The sequence below is a fragment of the Lathyrus oleraceus genome, chromosome 5 (assembly GCF_024323335.1).
Source record: "Lathyrus oleraceus cultivar Zhongwan6 chromosome 5, CAAS_Psat_ZW6_1.0, whole genome shotgun sequence".
NCBI lineage: Eukaryota > Viridiplantae > Streptophyta > Magnoliopsida > Fabales > Fabaceae > Lathyrus > Lathyrus oleraceus.
In genome coordinates, this window is record NC_066583.1 from 508383666 (window position 1) to 508406284 (window position 22619).

General features: G+C 30.8%; 1 protein-coding gene across 1 annotated transcript; it reads right to left on the reverse strand.

Moving 5' to 3' along the window:
* Positions 1–409: 409 nt before the first annotated feature.
* Positions 410–1675, reverse strand: LOC127085871 (cytosolic sulfotransferase 15). The gene has a single exon (XM_051026428.1). The coding sequence runs from the start codon at positions 1615–1617 to the stop codon at positions 604–606; it is 1014 nt and encodes a 337-aa protein (XP_050882385.1). The 5' UTR covers positions 1618–1675; the 3' UTR covers positions 410–603.
* Positions 1676–22619: the final 20944 nt, after the last annotated feature.

Here is a 22619-nt window from a genome sequence, read left to right on the forward strand (position 1 = left end):
CCCTACTAACATCCCAATAAACCCTTCTACCACTAATAGGAAATAGAAAGGATCAAGATGATCAACTTATTTAAAACTCCTTGGAATGCTAATCTTTTTGGTTGCACAACCATTCACCAACACCGTAAAATTTCAAAAAAAAAATATATGTTTTCATTTAAGACATCAACTTGACAATAAAACCGAATCAAATAATCATATAATACATAAAAGAGAAAAAAAACTCTAACTAACTTAATCATATGATGTTCAATCACTTTTATAGTTTCATACTCAAAATGAAAAAAAAAAACTCAAAGTGCAGAAGATGGATATATTCTTGCAAATTATTACATAACAACATGTAGTTACTTCTAGCCATAACAAAAAGCATTCTTGGAATTTCGAAAACTATGTATATAGAATTGAATTGAGTGCAACTAAGACTCTTTTATTATTTATTATGAAAAGGAAATACATTAAAAGCATTTGCATCACAAATTATGATATTCATGCATGGTTGTTGCATATGAATAGCTAAAAGCATTGTGTTACACATAACAAACATCATTGTAGCTTCTAATGATTGACAACTTTATTAATTAAAGACTTCCTATAGCAACATTATTTAACTCTAAAGTTAAGACCAGAACCACCTAATTTCTCTTCGATAATTTTGGATAATTTTTCAACCATTGAAGGTGAAAGGTAATTAATCCAATCACCAATTTCACCTTTTCTAAAATAGAGCTTATTATCAACTTTCATTCCAAATCCTTGAAATGTTCCTATCTTATTTATCTCCAACTCCTTCATTTTCTCAAAACTACATAACTTTATGATATTTTCAATCACACCCTCATTTTCTTCCTCCAAAGTAAAAGGGCATTCCAAAAACTCAGCCAATTTTTTCAAGTAAAACTTGGCATCTTCTTTCATATCCTCATACTTCAAAAAAAGAACATTTTTTGGTCTCTCTTTGCTCTCATTCCAATAACTCAACATGTGCTTCCAAAATGGACCACGCCCAAATGACCCATTACAATACATTTCAAAAGCTTCCTCTAAATTCAATGGAGGCGTTGGAGGTGGTTCAACTTTGTTGATAAAATTCCAACTAGAGATGAAAGTGTCAAAAGGGTTCCTACAAATATAAACTATCTTGCAATTGGAATCTTTAATTGAATTTGACAATAAATCAAAAGGAATATGTGTACCAAAAAGTCTTGGCTCATGAAAATTGGAAAAATCAGGAATTTTGTCATGTTGATCATAAAGATTGGATTCAACGAATGGAACAAGATCATGTGGATTGAAACTAAGCAAAGGATGGTTTTTGGAGGAAATGAAATGGTGTTGGCGATTCATAATGGCAAAAGTAAGAGCTTTCAACCAAGTTGTGCCTGATTTTGGAACAGTTGCAACAAACACATCACTATCTTTAGCTTGGAAGTGATTTTGGAAAGTTCTTAAGACTTGGATTTCTTTTGGATTAAACCAAAATCCATGGAATAGATAAGTATAAGGTGTATTCCAACCTTTCTGTCTTGGAAGGGAAATAAGCATTTCCTTGACTTCTTGGCTAAGTTGGTTATCTTCTTCAATAGATTCATCTCTATCAAATATGGTTCTAGACATTGGAAATAACAAAAGTTATGGTATGTTAGAATTTAGTTATTGCAAGTGTTATCTTAGCTCCCAAGCAACCATCTATTTATAGAAGAACCTTGAGGGTGTTTTCAATTGTAATTGTAATTAGAAGAGGATAACTCTTCTCACTATTTTGCTAATTAGTGCTATAAGACTAGTTTGCTTCAGCATTTCTAAAAAAAAATATTTTTACAGTGTAATATACTTTTGTTAAAAAAGATTTACAAAGAATTATTTAAAAAAATTAAAATTTAAAATTAATTTAAAATTTTTAAAATATTATTTTAAATATTTTATTTTTTTTATATAATTTGTTAGATATCAGAATTTTAAGATATCATTTAAATTTGAATCTATTTCAAATAATTTTTCATAAAAATAATTTTTACTTAATTTGTTTACCATGAAAATATAAATATAGTTAACAATTTATGTTAGAAGTCTATGCGAAACACAAACCTGGATGAATTAGCACTGATTTTCTAAGAAAATCATTACATTTTCACAGAACCACATATACTCAATTTTAGTCACATCTTGATGGCAATAATTGAATTTAGGTAGTAGTATATCTAAACATGTGGTCCTATAGAAAATCATTACATTTTCACAGAACCACATATACTCAATTTTAGCCACATCTTAATGGCAATAATTGAATTTAGGTAGTAGTATACCTAAACATGTGGTCCTATAGAAAATCATTACATTTTAAGATATCATTTAAATTTGAATCTATTTCGAATAATTTTTCATAAAAGTCATTTTTACTTGATTTGTTTACCATGAAAATATATAGTTAACAATTTATGTTAGAAGTCTATGCGAAACACAAACCTGGATGAATTAGCACTCATTTTATAAGAAAACCATTACATCTTTCAGAGAACTACATATACTCACTTTTAGCCACATCTTGATTGCAATAATTGAATTAGGTAGATATTAACCTAAGCATGTGGTCCATTAGAAAATCATTACATTTTCAACAACTAGCATTTGCAAATTGCAACACCATTTATGAAATTCATGCATCGTTGTTGCATGCAATAAATGAATAAAAACAAAATTGCACCATCTCTGGCGGACCTTATTGGAGTTCATTTCCATATATATATATATATATATATATATAAACAAAAGCTTTTAGCCTTAAATATAAAAAAATATCAAAAAATATATGCGCATTTAATATCTTTATTCCAAATATATCACTGCATTAATTACCTAATATTGTTAATAGAAGACAATTTAATTGAGGGTATTTGTCTCTCTCACATGAAATCAAAAAATTTATTAATATACTTAACTATATTTTTTAATAAATGCAAAACTTCTTTTTTCTTATAAATCAGGACGGATATATATATATATTATATATATATATATATATATATATATATATATATATATATATATATATATATATATATATATATATATATATATATATATATATATATATATATATATATATATATATATATATATATATATATATATATATATATATATATATATCACAATCGTTTCAATTAGTCGGGAGACCTAAATCTAATCTAAAAAATAAATCTAAATTAAAAGAAAAAAAATTAAAAGTAATAATTTTATATCTGTTCTTTATACAATAGGTGTAAAACTTATTATTTTTGTAATTAAAAAATAATAATTGGCCCTCAAAATTATGATTTTATATCATGTTATTCAGTTTTTCTATATAAATCAAATATTTATGCGTAGAGAGTAGTCTTGAATCGAGGAGGAATGACAAAAAAAAATTCAAAAAGGTATTGTATAGTTAAATTTGAAACTAAATCATCTGGTTAAATTGGAAGAAACTCATATCATCTCAACCAAATACTCTTTGAGAAAATGGATGATGTACTGAAAGTGAAAATTTATTTTACATTATCAAGCAATGACGATCATGCTGTTAGAAATTTCGGAAAGATTAAAGGGATCCAGGCTTGAATCGTGAACACAACACTTTCCTTATAGTATTTCAAGCACTCTCGATTGTCTTAGAGTTCTGATGCAGGAATACCCAGGATAATTCAGCCTTATCGAGTTTGCGCAAGACCGGCGAAAACCCGAATGCAGCGAAGAGCGTCTGGAATTATTTAGAGGATTTTTCGGATTTTTTGTGTGTTGTATTCTGAATCCAGATTTATGCTTTTATAGGCCATGTTGATATTGTTTCACAAGGTAGCGACCCTTGGTGAAGCAATGTCCTTTTCCAATAATCATAATGGTTGGCCTGCAGCATGTTTCACCAACAGTTGCATGGTTTCGCCTTTGCAACATCTCATGAAGAGTTACAATCTCCGAATTCAAAATTCAAAATTCAAAATTCAAAATTCAAAATTCAAAATTCATGAAGAGTTATCTCATGCATTTATTAGCATTAACTCACTTCCACCATTTGTCATTTTGGAACACACTTGTATTTAATAAATTACAACAATCCCCCACTTGTTCTAATAATGACAAATCCAATTCCAAAATATAGAAAGCAAAAAGTGTTAATACAGTTAGGTATATTTCGATTTGAACTTAACCTTAGTAAAGACAACGCAAAGCCTAATCAGAACGTTAGGTAGCTATGCTTTGAACCATTATCCCATGTGATCAGACCGGCGTTGCTATACACACACTTTTAGAGGTTTTTCGCCTACATATCTCGCCTAGCACTATTTATGGCCATGTGCTTTTCCTGTTTTCATGAATTTTTCATGAGAGAAACTCCAACTCTCACCTTAAGACGACACCATCTTGAAGTTCATATAGGTGAAGTTCAATTTGTATCTATTTCTTGAGATACGTATCCTCCTTGATATAGAACTTCATTAAGAGTTTCTTTGAAAACTCAACCCTCAGTTTGTAATCGTCAACATTATCGCGGAATGTTGCATAACTTTCCGAATCAACGACTTGTTGTTACCCATTGAATCTTAGGTTAAGATGTGTTAACTTCAGATTGGGTTGCTATCATTGTCGGAACCCTTATTCAAGGAGTTTTAATCCCATACCTTTCGAGGTAGTCTTTACTAAATCTCTGACCAGTGGTTTAGTAAATGGATCAGTCAAATTATAGCTTGTTTGTATATATGTTAGTGAAATGATCCCATCCTTTATCATTTTTCTCACGAGAGAGTGTCTAAGACCTATGTGTCTAGACTTTTCATTGTACACTTCACTGAACGCTCTAGCCAAGGTGGCTTGACTATCACAATGTATCAATACTTTTGAAACATTGTCTTTAGCTAACGGAACCTCCAATAAGAGGTCCCTCAACCATTCTGCTTCTTGTCCAGCAGACGCAAGAGCCACAAACTCTGATTCCATGGTTGAGAGAGTAATGCATGTTTGTTTCTTGCTTTTCCAAGAAATCCCACCTCCAGCTAATGTGAATATCCACCCAGTTGTAGATTTATAATCTCCAACACTTGATATCCAACTTGCGTCGGTATATCCTTCTAGTACGACAAGAAACTTACCATAATGAAGGCCAAGATTTTTGGTCTTCAACAAATATCCGAAAATCCTAGTTATGGCCTTCCAATGTTCATCATTTGGATTGCTAGTAAATCTACTCATCTTACTAACTGCAAAAGCTATGTCAGGTCTGGTGCATTGCATTAAGTACATTAGACATCCAATTGCACTTGCATATTCCAGTTGTGCCACGGTTCTCCCATTGTTCTTTTGAAGTTTGACACTAGGATCGAATGGAGTGTTTACTTCCTTAAAATTTAGGTGTTTGAACTTTTCCAAAATTTTCTCAATATAATGTGTTTGATTAAGTTCATAACCCCCACTATTTCGTTTTACTTTGATCCCTAGTATAGTATCAACTAGTCCAAGATCTTTCATCTTGAATGTGGAAGTCAAAAATTTCTTTCTTTTTAATATTCCATTCATTTCATTGCTGATAATCAACATGTCATCAACATATAGACATAGAAATATCACAACACTTCCGCGCACCTTTGTGTACAAGCATTTGTCACAAGAGTTTAGAACAAACCCATTTCAAATTATGGTGGTGTCAAATTTTTGATGCCATTGTTTTGGTGTCTGTTTTAAACCGTATAAAGACTTAACAAGTTTGCATACCTTTTGTTCATTTCCAGGAAGCATGAAGCCTTCGGGTTGCTCCATGTAGATCTCCTCATCGAGATCTCCGTTTAGGAATGTTGTTTTAACATCCATTTGATGAACAATAAGGTTATTCAAGGAAGCTAGTGCAAACAGGATTCTAATTGTCGTAGTTTTTGCTACCGGTGAATATGTGTCAAAATAATCGACACCTTCCTTTTGTCTAAATCCTTTTGCTACTAGTCTAGCCTTGTAGGTGTTTAATGTACCGTTACTATGATACTTTTTTCTAAACACCCACTTGCATCCAATGGGTCTTGATCCCTTCGGAAGATGAACTAGTTCCCAAGTATGATTTGACATAATTGAATCCATTTCATCTTGGATAGCATCTTTCCAAAAAGAAGCGTCCCTAGAAGCCACTACTTCCTTATATGTTTTAGGATCATCTTCTACTTGAAGAATAATAGGAATTTTATGAACATCATTCTTGTTATTTCCTTCAACTAAATAAAGAGAAATGAGTTGGGAATTGATTTCATCTGGTCCTAGATCCTTAGTTTTTCGTGCCCTCTTGCTTCTCCATGGTTCTGATTGTGTTTCAACAATTCGTGTCGAATCTTTGTCACGAGATTCTTCAATTGTGGGATTTTCAGGTCCCTTATCCTTTGTGATGAGATTTTCAAAGAATTCCACATCTCTGAATTCAACGATTACATTAGACTATAGATTTAGAAGTCTGCATGCTTTGCTATTTTGTGCATATCCTATGAAGGCACATCTGATTCCTCTAGGACCCAATTTTGTCCTTTTGGGATCCATGTTCTTGTAGTAAGCTACACACCCCCACACTCTGAAATAACCAATACTTGGTGGTCTTCCTTTCCATTTCTCATATGGAGAAATACCAGTTGTTTTTAAAGGAATCCTATTCATTATGTGACATGCGGACAATAGTGCTTCACCCCATAAATTAAATGGTAATTCTGAATGCATTAACATAGCATTTATCATCTCTTGATATGTTCTATTTTTTCTTTCGGCCATGCCATTTTGTTGTGGTGTGCGAGGCGCAGAACATTCGTGTATGATGCCATATTCTTCACAATATGCATCAAATTCTGCTGAGAAATATTCTCCGCCTCTATCGCTCCTAAGTACTTTTATAGTTGTACTTAATTGATTTTCTAATTCTACTTTATATGTCTTAAAGGCATTAAAAGCATCATCTTTATGCTTTAAGAGATATACATGTGTGAACCTAGAGCAATCATCGATAAACGTTATAAAATAACGGTTTCCCCCACGGGTCAACATACCATTAAATTCACACAAATCAGAGTGCACAAGATCTAGCACGTTTGTTTTTCTTTCAACACTTTTGAAAGGTTTCTTTATCATTTTTGATTTAACACATATTTCACATTTTCCGAAATCATGAATGTTGCATGATATCAAACCGGATTTAATTAGTCTATTCATAGTATTAATACCAATATGTGTCAATCTAGAGTGTCATAAGGAAATAGATTCAAGCATATAAGCAGAATTAGAAATTTCATTAATAATATTGTCGGTAGTACAAAGTTTGATCTTTCCTTCAGCGGAATATCCTTTTCCTACAAATATACCATTACGGGTCAATATTAATTTGCCCGATTCATATACAGATTTAATACCCGGTTTTCCCAATAAGTCCCCACTAACAAGGTTTCTATTCATATCAGGAACATGAAGCACATTAACGAGAGTGACTTTCTTTCCGGAAGTGAAGTTGAGTTCGACGGATCCTGTTCCAACGACTTTAGATCGCACTTCATTTCCCATTTGCACTTCTTGTCCATCATTGACTTCGGTATAGATTTTGAATGTTGTTTTATCATAAGATACATGCGCAGTTGCGCATGTGTCATACCACCATCCTTGCATTTTGCCTTTGATTGCCATAATTTCGCTTATCGTAGCGATTATGTCGTCATCGACATGAACAACATTGACCTCATTTTTGGACTTATTGTTCCTGCAATCTCGAGCGTAATGTCCGGGTTTGCCACATACATAACAACCATTTTTAGTACCTTTTGGTCCGCCAGAATTTTTGAACTTGTTGTGTTCTTTCCTTGGGCCGAGATGGTTTTTCATGCCATCATATTTTTTCTTTCCTTTAGCGGCAACAACATTTGCTTTAGCAAATCCAGCAGACTCAGTTTTTTCTCGATCCTTCGTTTCCTCCTCGATACGAAGGTGTTTCTGAAGTTTCTCCAAAGAAAAGTCCTCAGAACCATGCAACAATTTCTTTCTGTATCCTTTCCACGAAGGTGACAATTTTGCTATTATTGCACCGACTTGGAATGCTTCAGGAATGTCAATTTTCACGGCTTTTATTTTATTCACGAGAACCTGTAACTCGTGTACTTGTGCAAGAATCGGCTTGGAATCCAACATCTTAAAATCAAAGTATTTAGATATTAAAAACTTTTTCGTACCTTCTTCTTCGGCCTTGAATTTGAATTCGAGTGTGTTCCAGATTTCCTTTGCGCATGCAGTATTGGTGTAGAGATCATAGAGACGATCAGATAATGTGTTCAAGATGTGTCCACGACAAAACAGTTCATCTTCTTTTCGTTTCTTTCTCTCCTTTTTTACTTCATCAGTGTCATTCTCAGTTGATTCTGGAATTTCCTCCAGATCAGGATCCAAGACATATTGAATTTTCAGGGCGGTCAGGAGAAATATCATTTTGCCTTGCCAGCGGGTATAGTTTGATCCATCGAAACGATCTAACTTAACAAGGTCCTGGTTCATCAGTTTGATGCTTGAAACAGAAGCGCTGGTGGCCATGATTTGAGATACTATAAGACTGTTAGAAATTTCGGAAAGATTAAAGGGATCCAGGCTTGAATCGTGAACGCAACACTTTCCTTATAGTATTTCAAGCACTCTCGATTGTCTTAGAGTTCTGATGCAGGAATACCCAGGATAATTCAGCCTTATCGAGTTTGCGCAAGACCGGCGAAAACCCGAATGTAGCGAAGAGCGTCTGGAATTATTTTTCGGATTTTTTGTGTGTTGTATTCTGAATCCAGATTTATGCTTTTATAGGCCATGTTGATATTGTTTCACAAGGTAGCGGCCTTTGGTGAAACAATGTCCTTTTCCAATAATCATAATGGTTGGCCTGCAGCATGTTTCACCAACAGTTGCATGGTTTCGCCTTTGCAACATCTCATGAAGAGTTACAATCTCCGAATTCAAAACTCAAAATTTAAAATTCAAAATTCATGAAGAGTTATCTCATGCATTTATTAGCATTAACTCACTTCCACAATTTGTCATTTTGGACTACACTTGTATTTAATAAATTACAACACATGCATCAGTTAAGTCAGACTGAAAATTTTAAAATATTTATATGATATGGTAAAATGATATATTTTTATTAAATGACAATTTAAAACTTTTTTACACCGTCAAAGGATCACCATTAAACCTACTCTTTAATATATTCATAAGTTTAATAAAATTAATATATAGTTATAATATATAGTCGTTTCAATAATATTATATATAATTTATATGATATAAAAGTTTGACTTTTTACTTTCCTATTTTTTTAGTTTACGGTAATCCGACAATTTATAACTATACTCCTACATTTAATTATTTAATCTACTTTAGTATTTAATTAAAAATATTAAATTTATAAAATAATGTAATAAATTAATTTGTACCTATTAAAAAATAAATAGAGTAAATTTCATACATTTCTTTTCCAAATCTCTTTTGTTATTTGTCTACGTGTATATTGTTTCTCATTTAAATTCATTTTTTTCATTTGAATTTCATACATACTCCTAGATTGTGGCAGTTTTAATAGGGCGGTCGACACAATCTACTGTAATAATGTCGGTTTAAAGAACCGCCTTAATGGACTATAAATAATAGTGGTTTTACGCGTCAAAATTGATAACAATTTTCCCCACCATTTTCTAGCTTTTTCTTTTCTTCTATTCAAGTGGGTCACACTTAATTTTTATTAACATTTTATATTTTTATTTTTCAATAACATTTCATTCTCTCTTTCCACCTCGACAAAAATCAAACAAATTCTCGCCTAAAAATACCTTAGCCACCGTTGTTTCCTTCCCTCAAATCTCTATCCATTGCAAGTAACAAACATATAAGAAGGTAAAGATTATGAGTAACATCAAACCCTATGTAAGAAGGAAGCTCCTCACCCGCTCAAATGATCGATAAATAGAGAGAAATGATTTATTGGAAAGAAAAGTCAGGGCTTCCCATACTAAAAAGAGAAGGGCTTCTAGATATTTTTATCTATTTGTCTTTTGTATGTATTTTCTAGATATCTCTCAGGGCAACCAAGTTTGTGAGTTTGTGATGGTCGGGTCTGATTATTGCGTTGCTGAGTTTGTAACGGTTGGGTCTGATAGTTATGTTGTCGAGCTTGTGATCGCCATGTCTGATTTTTGTGTTGTGTTGCTTAGTTTGTCATGGTCAGGCCTGAATTTTGCATTGTATTGCTGAGTTTGTGATAGCCATGTTTGATTTTTGCATTGCATTGTTGAGTTTGTGATGGCCATGTCTAATTATGGTTGGGTCTCTAATGTTTTCTGAGACATCATTCGAAAATAATAATCATTGTATTAACTATGAACTAGGTATGTATTAGTTAGCCTCTTAAGGACCTTTTCTTTTTAAGAGGATATTTTCATAACACTAGAAACACTAACATCAAGGAACCATAAGCTTAATGATCATCTCAATATTTTGTTTTAAGGATGTTATTTTGAAGATAGAATGTTGTGAAAATTACTTTAGTAAAATATCTCTAAAAAAAACTTGTTTGACATTATTTAATTCTGTGAGTAGCAGTACTTTTAGGTTTATGCTCTTACATCTTCAATCACCTTTTATCATTAGTAAAATGGAATAAAATAGAAAATATATCATCTCTGATGTTCTATATTACTATTTATTTTTTAATTTGAAGCTTTTAACAAAATTTTGCATTTTATATACATATGTTTGGACCATTAACTATTTAGTCTATCAAATAGAGCCCTATTGCCTTGGTTAAGTAATGATGGCAGTTAGTGTTCCACTAGTGTTTATACTCGCATTCAGTTGTAAATTTGTATTTTTCTTATTCATGATATAATAGTAATAGATGATAATGTAACTCATATTTTATTCAAACAGAATGGCAGTAATCTATTTAGTTTCTATGGACCATACGCTACAATAAGTTCTCACAGCCAATTCTACATGTAATATTTCTTTTATGGTGAAAACATTTTACGGTGTAAGCCTGGATACTTCTATGTATATATTTTGTGGAAATCAATTTTTAATTTTAATTATTTTATTTGTTTATCGAACATTTGTTATCCATTTCTCAAATTTTCTTTTAGTATTGTTCATTCTTAAAATTTTCGTTCCACCATTATCAGTTCATATAGATTTTATATCATAAGAAAAGTGAGTTCTACGCATACAAGGGCAACGGGAGAATTATAGAAAAAGAGAAAAAAACATCTAGTCTATATGGTGACTAAATAAAATTTCAATATCAAACACAGTAGATCCTCGACAAGTGCGCCAAAAACTTTACACACGACAACTGTACGACTATACGAAGTAGTAAAAAGGGTTATCGAACCACAGAGACCAAATATTTGATTACCAAATTCTATTCTATCGGTGTATATCTAGAGTGACCGAAAATTGGTGTTTTTTGAAACAACTTAAATAAAAAACACTTTTGAAAAAACAATTTAAATAAAAATCACTTAAGATATTATGAGACAAATAGGACTTAGGGTTCATGATCCCTACTCTGATATATTCGTGCGATCATTTCACTTCTATAATGAGAATTCAACGTTATAGAAATTAGATAAATATGGACAACACCTACTTTCGTTAGAGTGTTATCGTATATATAGCAAATAATTCGTCTACTTTCGCATGACCGAATTATTCTTCAGAGATTATTTTCTTTGTGCACCTATAAAAGATGGAACATTTCTCAATCACATCTGAGTACTTTCATTGTATCATACTAAATTGTTTAAAAATTTGGTTTCGCGTACCGATGTATGTCCTTTCAGATTACGATCGGTACCTAAAAACTCTTTACTTTTGTATAAGGGTTGGAATGAAATATTCAGGTTTTAAAATAACACATATGTTATGACCGAGATTGGTAATTTATCATCAAGAATGGATCGGTGGGAGTTATCTTAAACTGGTTTTCAAGGTAGTAGCTATCAAGGTGACGGTTTTCAGGGTGGTGACTATCCCGGTGGTGGATCAAATGATGGAAACAATAATCCTTAGTTGGCTATTTTATGATGCTTATGACTTTGTTCTGTTTGTTATTCTGTTGTTCTTTTAGTTTCTAACTTGCATGACTTATCTTAGCAACTTGTGGTGTAAATATTTGAACATCGTTTGTGTGTGTGGTTTAAATGCTTAATTTTTCACTGCTATATTATTATGTCTATTTTTCCCTTCTTTTTGATTATGACAAAGGAGGAGAAGATGTATTTGTATGTGTTGTGCTTGGATTGTTTAATGCAGGGGGAGTTTTGTATGTGATCATCTCTAAGACGATAGGGGGAGTATGAGTTTAAACTCTATTTGGTTGTCATCATCAAAAAGGGGGAGAATGTGAAGACAAGCCTCCTACAAGGTTTTGATGAAGACAACATATCAAGCTCTCCACAATCAAAAGAATGGAAAAAGCAGATTACTTCAACTTTGCTCAAGCCTTCATGAATCTAATATTGGTATATGAAACTCTTGACAAAATACTCCTAGTGCTCATAAGTGTTTATCATGCATTAAAAATTATCGTTCTAAAATTATTTTTATCATGGTTAATTATTTTTAAATAGTGTTTAAAAATTGCATGTGCAAAAGTTTTAACTTAGATTTTTTTTTAAAATTTTGGACATGTCAATCGATTGATGCTACATGCCAATCGATTGATCAAACCTTCTGTTTTAAATTTTTTCATGTTTTAAACTGAACCAATCGATTGATGCTTCATGACAATCGATTGATCAATCTTTCTGTTTTAAATTTTTTCGTTTTTCAAACAGAACCAATCGATTGATGCTTCATGACAATCGATTGATGTTAGTATATTTTTTGACTTTTTAAGTTATGTCAATCGATTGGTTGAGTATGTCAATCGATTGATGCTGGAAATATTTTGAAAAATCTGAAAAATTATTTCATCATCAATTGCACCATTTCATCATAACTTTCCATGATTAAAGCTTGCATCTTTTCATGATCAATTATCTGATTTCATTTCTAAACATTGTCTTGTTATGATCGAAGGGATGCATTCATACTATAAATAATTTTCATATTTTCATTACAAAATTTTCACCTCTTTTCAAAACAATCTGCAAAATCTCTCTACATTCAATCTTCATCTATTTCTCATATTAAGATACTTTTGGAAAAAGAATTTTCATATCATTTTCTTCAAAAAGTACTCTTGAGCACTTAGAGATTATTTTGCCTTTGAAATTTCATATTGAAAGAGAAGAAGACTCTAATCAATTGATTAAAGTCTTATACAATACAATTAATCAAATATTCATTCAAATACTTTGTAAAATCCTAAGTACCAAGGATTGTTTGGTTTTAGGTGTATTGCTTATGATCCAGGATTGTTGGATATAAGTGTTAAGAAAAGGAAGAATTGATTTCTTTTCTTTTTGGTTAAGTTTTCAAGAGGATTGTTCTTGATTACTTAGTTAGAGGTTTGTTCTAAGTATCTAACATTATAGTGAAATTCTCTTTCGTGTTGAAAGGGGAGTGGAGTACTCTCGATCTGTGAGGGGAACCACTATACATCGTGGTGTTCTTTACTTTCCGCACTTTACCGCATTTCATCACATAAGCTTCTCAAGAAAATAAAATTCAATAAACCGTAGAAAATCGAGAAAATCGTCCAAGTGCCTCATCACATAATATTTAATTATAACAAATTATTATTAAAAAGTAAACATGCATGTTCTATAGGTTTATTGAAATAAAATGGAAAAAAAAGATTATCATATAATAATGCTTATCATTTCTCCTTTAAATGAAATAAAAATGAAAAATAATGTATTTAGCATAGGAGCTCCAACTCATGAGAAAGTAAACAGAATAGGAGCATAGCCATGCACCAAACCAGTTCACCAATGTGACTATGCTTCCTACCTATATTTGAATATTAACAGAAAACATCTGCAACCCAAGCTAATATTTCAGCAAAATTTGAATCATTTTTTTGTTAAGTAAAATCGTACTAAAGATGATAAAGCATACGCATTTTATAACTAAGGAATTAGAAGGAATCAGGGTGTACCTCGGACATCATGACCTAGAGTTTCTCTCATTCCTATTGAAAATGATCCTATGTAGACCTAATATCATAGAAAGAGTAAATGTCACTTGGAGAATGAGTTCATATTTCGGATAATGAGATTCTTAAAACGATAAAAGCATCAACAGAGAAACGACAATAGCCATATTAGTAATCTGGTTACAACAAGTGTTGGGACTGCCCCTAAGCCCACAGTATGGTCAAACACACTAACTTCATGAGTCCACTAGTTTTGGGGGTTGATTTAGTCGCGACTTGTTGCACCCTTCCCCATTAATGGTGATTCTTAGTCATCTCATCTATTAATTTATACGCACATACTACAAAATATCTTGGAATTTACGACGGTTTTAATACGGCGGTTGAACAAAACCGTCACAATCTACTATAATAATGTCGGTTTAAAGAACCGCCTTAATGGACTATAAATAATGGCGGTTTTACACGTCAAAATTGACAACAATTTTCCCCACCATTTCTCTCTCTTTATTTTTAATTAGCGCTCACATTTTTCTAGCATTTTTCTTTTCTTCTATTCAAGTGAGTCACACTTAATTTTAACTAACATTTTATATTTTTATTTTTCAATAACATTTCATTCTCTCTCTCCACCTTGACAAAAATCAAACAAATTCTGCCTAAAAGAACCTTAGTCACCGGTGTTTCCTTCCCTCAAATCTCTAAATGATTTATTGGAAAGAAAAATCAGGGCTTCCCATACTAAAAAGAGAAGAGGCTTGATGGCCTTAATGGTGTTGGCTCTATCTAGGTATCTAGTTTATTTTTGTATTTTTTAATCAAAACTCGGGTTTTTGATTTGATATTTTCTTATTAAACATTCATTCTCTTCTTATTCTATATATTACATGGACTTCCATTATTTTAATCTTTGTCTAGGATTGAAAGATTGCAATCAATTCTGTTGTTTTTCTATTTTCTTCGTATCATTGCTGGTTAATTTTTTTTCAGGTAATGCTTATTTTTGTCTTCTAGATATTTTTATTCCTCTATACTTATTTTTTTGTGATCGCCAGATCTGATTTTTGTGTTGTGTTGCTTAGTTTGTCATGGTCAGGTCTGAATTTTGTGTTGTGTTGCTGAGTTTGTGATAGCCATGTATGATTTTTGCATTGCATTGCTGAGTTTGTAATGGTCGGGTCTCATTATGGTTGGGTCTCTAATGTTTTCTGAGACATTATTCGAAAATAATAATCATTGAAGTATTAACTATGAACTAGGTTCCAAATGTATTAGTTAGCCTCTTAAGGACCTTTTCTTTTTAAGAGGATATTTTCATAACACTAGATGCACTAACATCAAGGAACCATAAGCTTAATGATCATCTCAATATTTTGTTTTTTAGGATGTTAGCTTGAAGATAGAATGTTGTGAAAAACTTGTTTGACATTATTTAATTCTTTGAGTAGCAGTACTTTTATGTCTATGTTCTTAAATCTTCAATCACCTTTTATCATATGTAAAATGGAATAAAATAGAAAATATATCATCTCTGATGTTCTATATTACAAATTTATTTTTTAATTTGAAGCTTTTAACAAAATTTTGCATTTTATATACATATGTTTGGACCATTAACTATTTAGTCTATCAAATAGAGCCCTATTGCATTGGTTAAGTAATGATGGCAGTTAGTGTTCCACTAGTGTTTATACTCGCATTAAGTTGTAAATTTGTATTTTTCTTATTCATGATATAATAGTAATAGATGATAATGTAACTTATATTTTATTCAAACAGAATGGAAGTAATCTATTTATTCAGCTGGTGGATTTGAGATGAAGATATAGCCTGTGCAACTCCATAAATCTATGTCTGATGGAATGCTCTTAAATAGTAATGATTCTTCTCTGCAACAATCGGATATGAGTTTGATCACAAAAAGAATTCTTCCTTCCTCCCCTATTCCTTTATACAACCCTCACGGGATTTGCTTCATTGAGGAAAAACCATTAATTTTGTTTTAGTTTCTATGGACCATACGCTACAACAAGTTCTCAGAGTCAATTCTACATGAAATATTTCTTTTATGGTGAAAATATTTTACGGTGTAAACCTGGATACTTCTATGTATATATTTTGCTGGGAATCAATTTTTAATTTTAATTATTTTATTTATTTATCAAACATTTGTTATCCATTTCTCAAATTTTCTTTTAGTATTATTCATTCTTAAAATTTTCGTTCCACCATTATCAGTTCATATAGATTTTATATCATAAGAAAAGCAAGTTCTACGCATACAAGGGAAACGGGAGAATTATAGAAAAAGAGAAAAAAACATCTAGTCTATATGGTGACTAAATAAAATTTCAATATCAAACACAGTAGATCCTCGATAAATGCGCCAAAAACTTTACACACGACAAGTGTACGACTATACGAAATAGTAAAAAGGGTTATCGAACCACATAGACCAAAGATTTTATTACCAAATTCTATTCTATCGGTGTATATCTAGAGTGACCGAAAATTGGTGTTTTTTGAAACAACTTAAATAAAAAGCACTTTTGGAAAAATAGCTTAAATAAAAATTACTTAAAATATTATGAGACAAATAGGACTTAGGGTTCATGATCCCTACTCTGATATATTCGTGCGATCATTTCACTTCTATAATGAGAATTTCAACGTTATAGAAATTAGATAAATATGGACAACACTTACTTTCGTTAGAGTGTTATCGTATATATGACAAATAATTCGTCTACTTTCGCATGACCGAATTATTCTTCAGAGGTTATTTTCTTTGTGCACCTATAAAAAATGGAACATTTCTCAATCACATCTGAGTACTTTCGTTGTATCAGACTAAATTGTTTAAAAATCTGGTTTCGCGTACCGATGTATGTCCTTTCAGATTACAATCGGTACCTAAAAACTCTTTACTTTTGTATAAGGATTGGAATGAAATATTCAGGTTTTAAAATAACACATGGATGAAATTCTCGTTATCGATTTGTGAAAGATCATATGAACAATCATGAGATAAGTTCCATGACCCTTAGTCCTTCGTGGACTACTCACTCATGGTGAGGAACAACACAATCAACGCAATATTCACAATCGAAAACATGATTAATCGTAAAAACATAAATTAATAATGACAAATAAAGATAAATATAACTTGACTGACCATAAAATAACTTGGATGGATAGATATATGGATGCTCCAATGGAGACTTGAGTATAACAATACAAAAGAACTTGGAAAATAAAATACGTAAAAGCTAAAACAGAAGAAAAAAATGGGTTTTTAAACTCAAGACTACCTATGATTTTATAATAAGATTCTATTAGTATACCAAATCCATAAGTTCAATGTCCATCAAAATAGAAAATATCTCAAATCAAAAGATAAAACAAAAGTCTAGTCCCAAAAAAGCAATAGGAGTGTCAGAAAAGGAAAGAAAGCCAGGAAAATCTTGCTTGCCTGCTACGATCGCTCGTAGCAAGCCTCTGGTTCTTGTATTGGAATGTGTGGCTAGGGCATGTGCTACTACGGGTGGTTGTAACAACCCTAAGGAAAATATATGGGAGAAAATCCAACTTTCGCCATTTTATCCCATTTTGCTCATTTTAGTTCCTCTTTTGTCCGGGACACTTAATAAAGCCTGAAAAAAAAACACTACCAAAGTATAAAACATGTTAAAAGAAAGTGAATCATACAAAAATAGAAAAATAGCGAAGTAAAACAACTAATAAAAGCGACGCAAAAACCATTTATCATGAATTCAAAATTCAAGATAAGTGTAGTGAGAAATGGAGATCAGAAAATTGTACCTTGAATCTCATGTGAACTGACTTTTATACGTTGGATTATTTGGATTGGACTTGCATTGGTTTGGGCCTTGGCTTTGGCCCTTTGGTCGGTTCTAAACAATTGCACATAAGGCTTGTTGGACGAGGATTAGTCAGGGAAGTCTAAGAACTCATAGCAGGCCTCTATTTTAAACTAATATTTGATCAGTGTACTACAACATATCAAATTGGCATCGTTGTTCAGAACACTCTAATAATATTAGTCAATTTTAGAATCCTAATTTTATATTCCTGCCTTCTGAATAATTTTTTTTATTTTCAAGGAAAATTTTGGAGAAATCAGAGATAGTAGCATCTCAACTTCTTTTGCTTAACTACTTTTTCTATTTTTTTAATTTTTCATATTTTTGAAAGAATTTAAAAAAACATTGTGTTATTGTTATTTAATTTTTAATCGATTTTCACAGTATCATATATATATATATATATATATATATATATATATATATATATATATATATATATATATATATATATATATATATATATATATATATTAGATTTTAGTTGATAAAAAAATTTATTTTGCACTTCAATTTTAGCATTAAGGACATTGTTAAAGTTTTGTGATGCATTGTTTTCTTCTCACTATGCATAATTAGGTTAAACTGTATACATTTGCATAACATTGTTCTTGAAATTGATAGGACTTTTCATTCACTTCACAAGCTTAATTGGGCTAGTACTAGTGAACATTGTGATAATAAAAATGATTTATATGTTTAGTCCTATTTTATTTGATTCCGATAGTGAATTTACGTTTCATAATATCATTAAACCTCAAAACAATTTAAGAGAACTTGTTTCACTTTATTTCACTTTTAATTCATTCACTACCAAAAAAAAATAATTAATAACGCTTTTTATCCTATAATAACGCCTAAAAGGTCTATTAATGTTGTCGCTATTAAAAATTGGCTACCTATAATAGCCTTTTAAAGCGTTATTAAATGTATAGTTCTTTGGGTTAAATACACGATACATCAGCAAAATAAGAGAGTTTTGTTTTACATTCTTGAAAAAGAATTTTTTTTAATTCTTTTTTTGACATGTGAAGATTCTCTCTCTATGGTCTTTGAGTCCATTATTTGCTTACGTGACTTGTCTAAGTGTCATTTTATTTTTATTTTATTTTTAAACCCACACGAATCTTATTTTATTTTAAAAAATATTAATTTTGTTAACTCATGTGATTTAAAGGTCTGAAGTGTAACATTTTTGAATTAAGAGACTAAATAGAAACAATAAATAAAATTAAAGGACTAAAAGATGAATTAAGTCAAAAAAAAATTAAAAATTTATTTAATTTTATTACAAGGGAGTTAAATTAAAATTCGTTCACATTACAGGGGGGGTAAAATATTTTTTTTCTGTTTTGATGATAAATAAGATGTCAAACTAACAAAAAACCACTATATCCATTCAAACAAATATTTTTACAAAATATCAAGCATTTCCATTATCTCGTAATTGACCTAATGGATTACCTACAAATAGTGACACATGGTACCAAGAACAATCACATGATGAAAATTCAGATTCTGGATTCCACAATATATATGTTATGCTATTGTCACTTTCATCACCAAAACGACCAAGCTAGTAGCTTGAATTCAACCCGGTTGTTAACATGTGGACTAACAAATATACTCTTTGCGGTGCTCCAAATGTGAATCATCAAAAAGTTTGAATTTTAGTTTAACATGGTAGGCTTCTAATGTTCCAGAAGTTTTTTGGCTTGCTAGTGGAAAGTTTCTCATAGATACCAATATCCACAACATCCAAACTAGTTATGATAGATATCTGGATCAGCAAGCCACTCCAATACTAAATAGAATCAGAACAACAACAGTAAAAGTACAGATACACGCACGCTTAGATACGACATAATTCTGACAAAATATTTCTCACAACCAATCCATCAAACACATGGCATGCATCCTCTATTCTCCTAACTTTCTCATACATATCCACCAATTCATTCACCACAGTGATATCTCATTTCAACATTAGACAATTTCAACATTTCCATAAGGCAATGCATTCATTTGCATGGTTCTTCCATATGCGATTCAAACAGAGCAAAACTAATAGGAAGCCAAAGAAGTCCAAAGAGTTCTGACTTGGAAAAAGGTTACTTCACGGAAAGAATCGTCATCCAATAAAAAACAACACACGAATAACCAACAGTCATAAAGCAGTGCCCCAAGCAAAATTTATCATGGAGGTTATTAGAGTTGTGTAGGGATGAATTCCATGGAGGAAGAAGAAGAAAAAGAGGCGTGAGAAATGTTGTGCGTGTTGTGAGTGTAACTCTAACACTTTGGTGTGGTGTAGTGTAGTAAGAGTCTTTATAAATACTAGCGTTCAGACGGGCACTCCCGTGCCCGTCTGTCCGCTTTTTTTAATGCGCGCAGCAGAGAAAAATAAATGTATGTTTTTCTTTTAATATTGAAAGATTTTACCGTGTTCTAGTTTGGCTGTATATTGAAGCAAAAGAAAATTATATTTAGTTATGATATAAAGAATACAATATGAGCTTGGTATGTCGTGTAACCAAAATGAGAATCAATGTGTGATCATTTTTTTAATGTACTTAATAAATATTTGCAGGTGCGATAAAAGAATTTGTTTGTAGACTACATTTTTTGTGTATCCACCATCTTCTCCTTTCAATTTTCCTTCCCTAGTTAAAACTCTTGACCGATTCGAAAAATGACGATTCACTTTTAAAATGGAATCTATATTGAGAGATTGGCTTTCGGGCATGATCGATTCGGAAAATGATTGTACTTCGAATATATGGATCTTGGAACGAAAATTGAAAGGGAGAGTGGTATATATGGATAATATAACAACATTCGAATATATTCTTTTAACATGATTTTTCAAATATGAATTTTCTTTTATGATCAATGAAACCGATACTCAGAATTTTACCCTTTTAGATGAAGGCCAATCTGAGAGGGTTACTATGGAGAAGTCATTTCTATATCATAGATAGATAAAGTTATGTTGTTAAAAATTGACGATTCACTTTTAGTTAATTCTTTTATTTGGTACTCGACTTTAATCTGGTTAACTATAATTTGGGAGTTACTTCTTGCCCAGAGGTTGATTGCCTTTATTTCTCTCTCAAATTTTATCCCTATGATTAGTGCTTCGTATTCAGCCTAATTATTGTTAACTTTGAAACTGAATCATAATGATTACTTAATCACTATGTTGCCTTGTTCTTCTAACATTATTCCTGCCCCACTCACCTTCAAATTCAAGGATTCTTTTTGCAAATATTAAATTTTAAAATTTAGTTTGATCTAATAAATGTTTGAATGACGTCAGTTGGAAATAAGCATGATTTAGAGGTCACAATTTATGAAATTTTCATGTTACTCGTCCATGTTGATCTATAGCAACAAATACATTAATGTAGTGATCGTCAAGGTTTAGTCACATTATACGCAAGTGTCGATATTTGTGGTGGTCTCATTATTGATTTGTGAGGTAAAAGGATATTGCAATATAAAAATATAAAGATATATAACATTTAAATTCACACCTAAATAATATATAATTATCAAGATATATTGTTCAAATATAAAATTACTAGAATATTTAAATAATTACTTAATTTAATCATTTATATTATAATATTAATGCACACATCAGAGAAAAATAAATCTATGTTTTTCTTTTCATTAGGTTTCTATTGTACGTCGCATTAAAAATAATATTATTACACTTTAAAAATGGTAAACAAAGATATGATAAATTATATCAAAATATGTAAAGTAATATATATATATATATATATATATATATATATATATATATATATATATATATATATATATATATATATATATATATATATATATATATATATATATATATATATATATATATATATATATATATATATATATATATATATATATATATATATATATATATATATATATTGTGTAATCAACGACGTTCTTTAGGAGGAATGTCGAACATGAAATCTTTATTCGAAGTATTTTCTTTTTTTCTGCAATTGTTTTACGCAATAAAGAAAAAATGTAAGACTCTTAAATTAGAATTTTTTTAGATAAAAGCATAGTAAAATTAATAGTAAGTAGTGTAATATATTGTTTTTTTTAACCTTATAAAGATTCAAATCAATTCTTCGTACTTACATTTCTCAATGCGCTCTTGAGATTTAAAAAACTACAAATACATGACGAAATATCATATCATCAAAGAAATACATTAAAAACATTTGACTCGTTTGAATATAATATGATTTATTGTGACACAAATAATACATGGAGAATGGAGATACTTTGTTTTAGTCTAGATTTGGTAGAACAACAATTATGACTTGTTTCTGAACCACAAATAGAAGTTAAATTCATGCATTCAAAAATATTCTAGAGTAAAAATATTCTTAAATTAATTAAATAAAAACATGTCCATCCTTTGAGATATTATTTCTCTTTTCACCATTTTCCAAAGTTGTGTTTTATCTGTTATCACTGTGGAACTCCAACCGACAGAGTAAATTTTTAGACGTTTGACATGTTTCAATAAGGATGATAAAAATGTTAGTGAAAGAGTGGTGAAAATGGAAGAAATAATTTTTATACGTATTGCG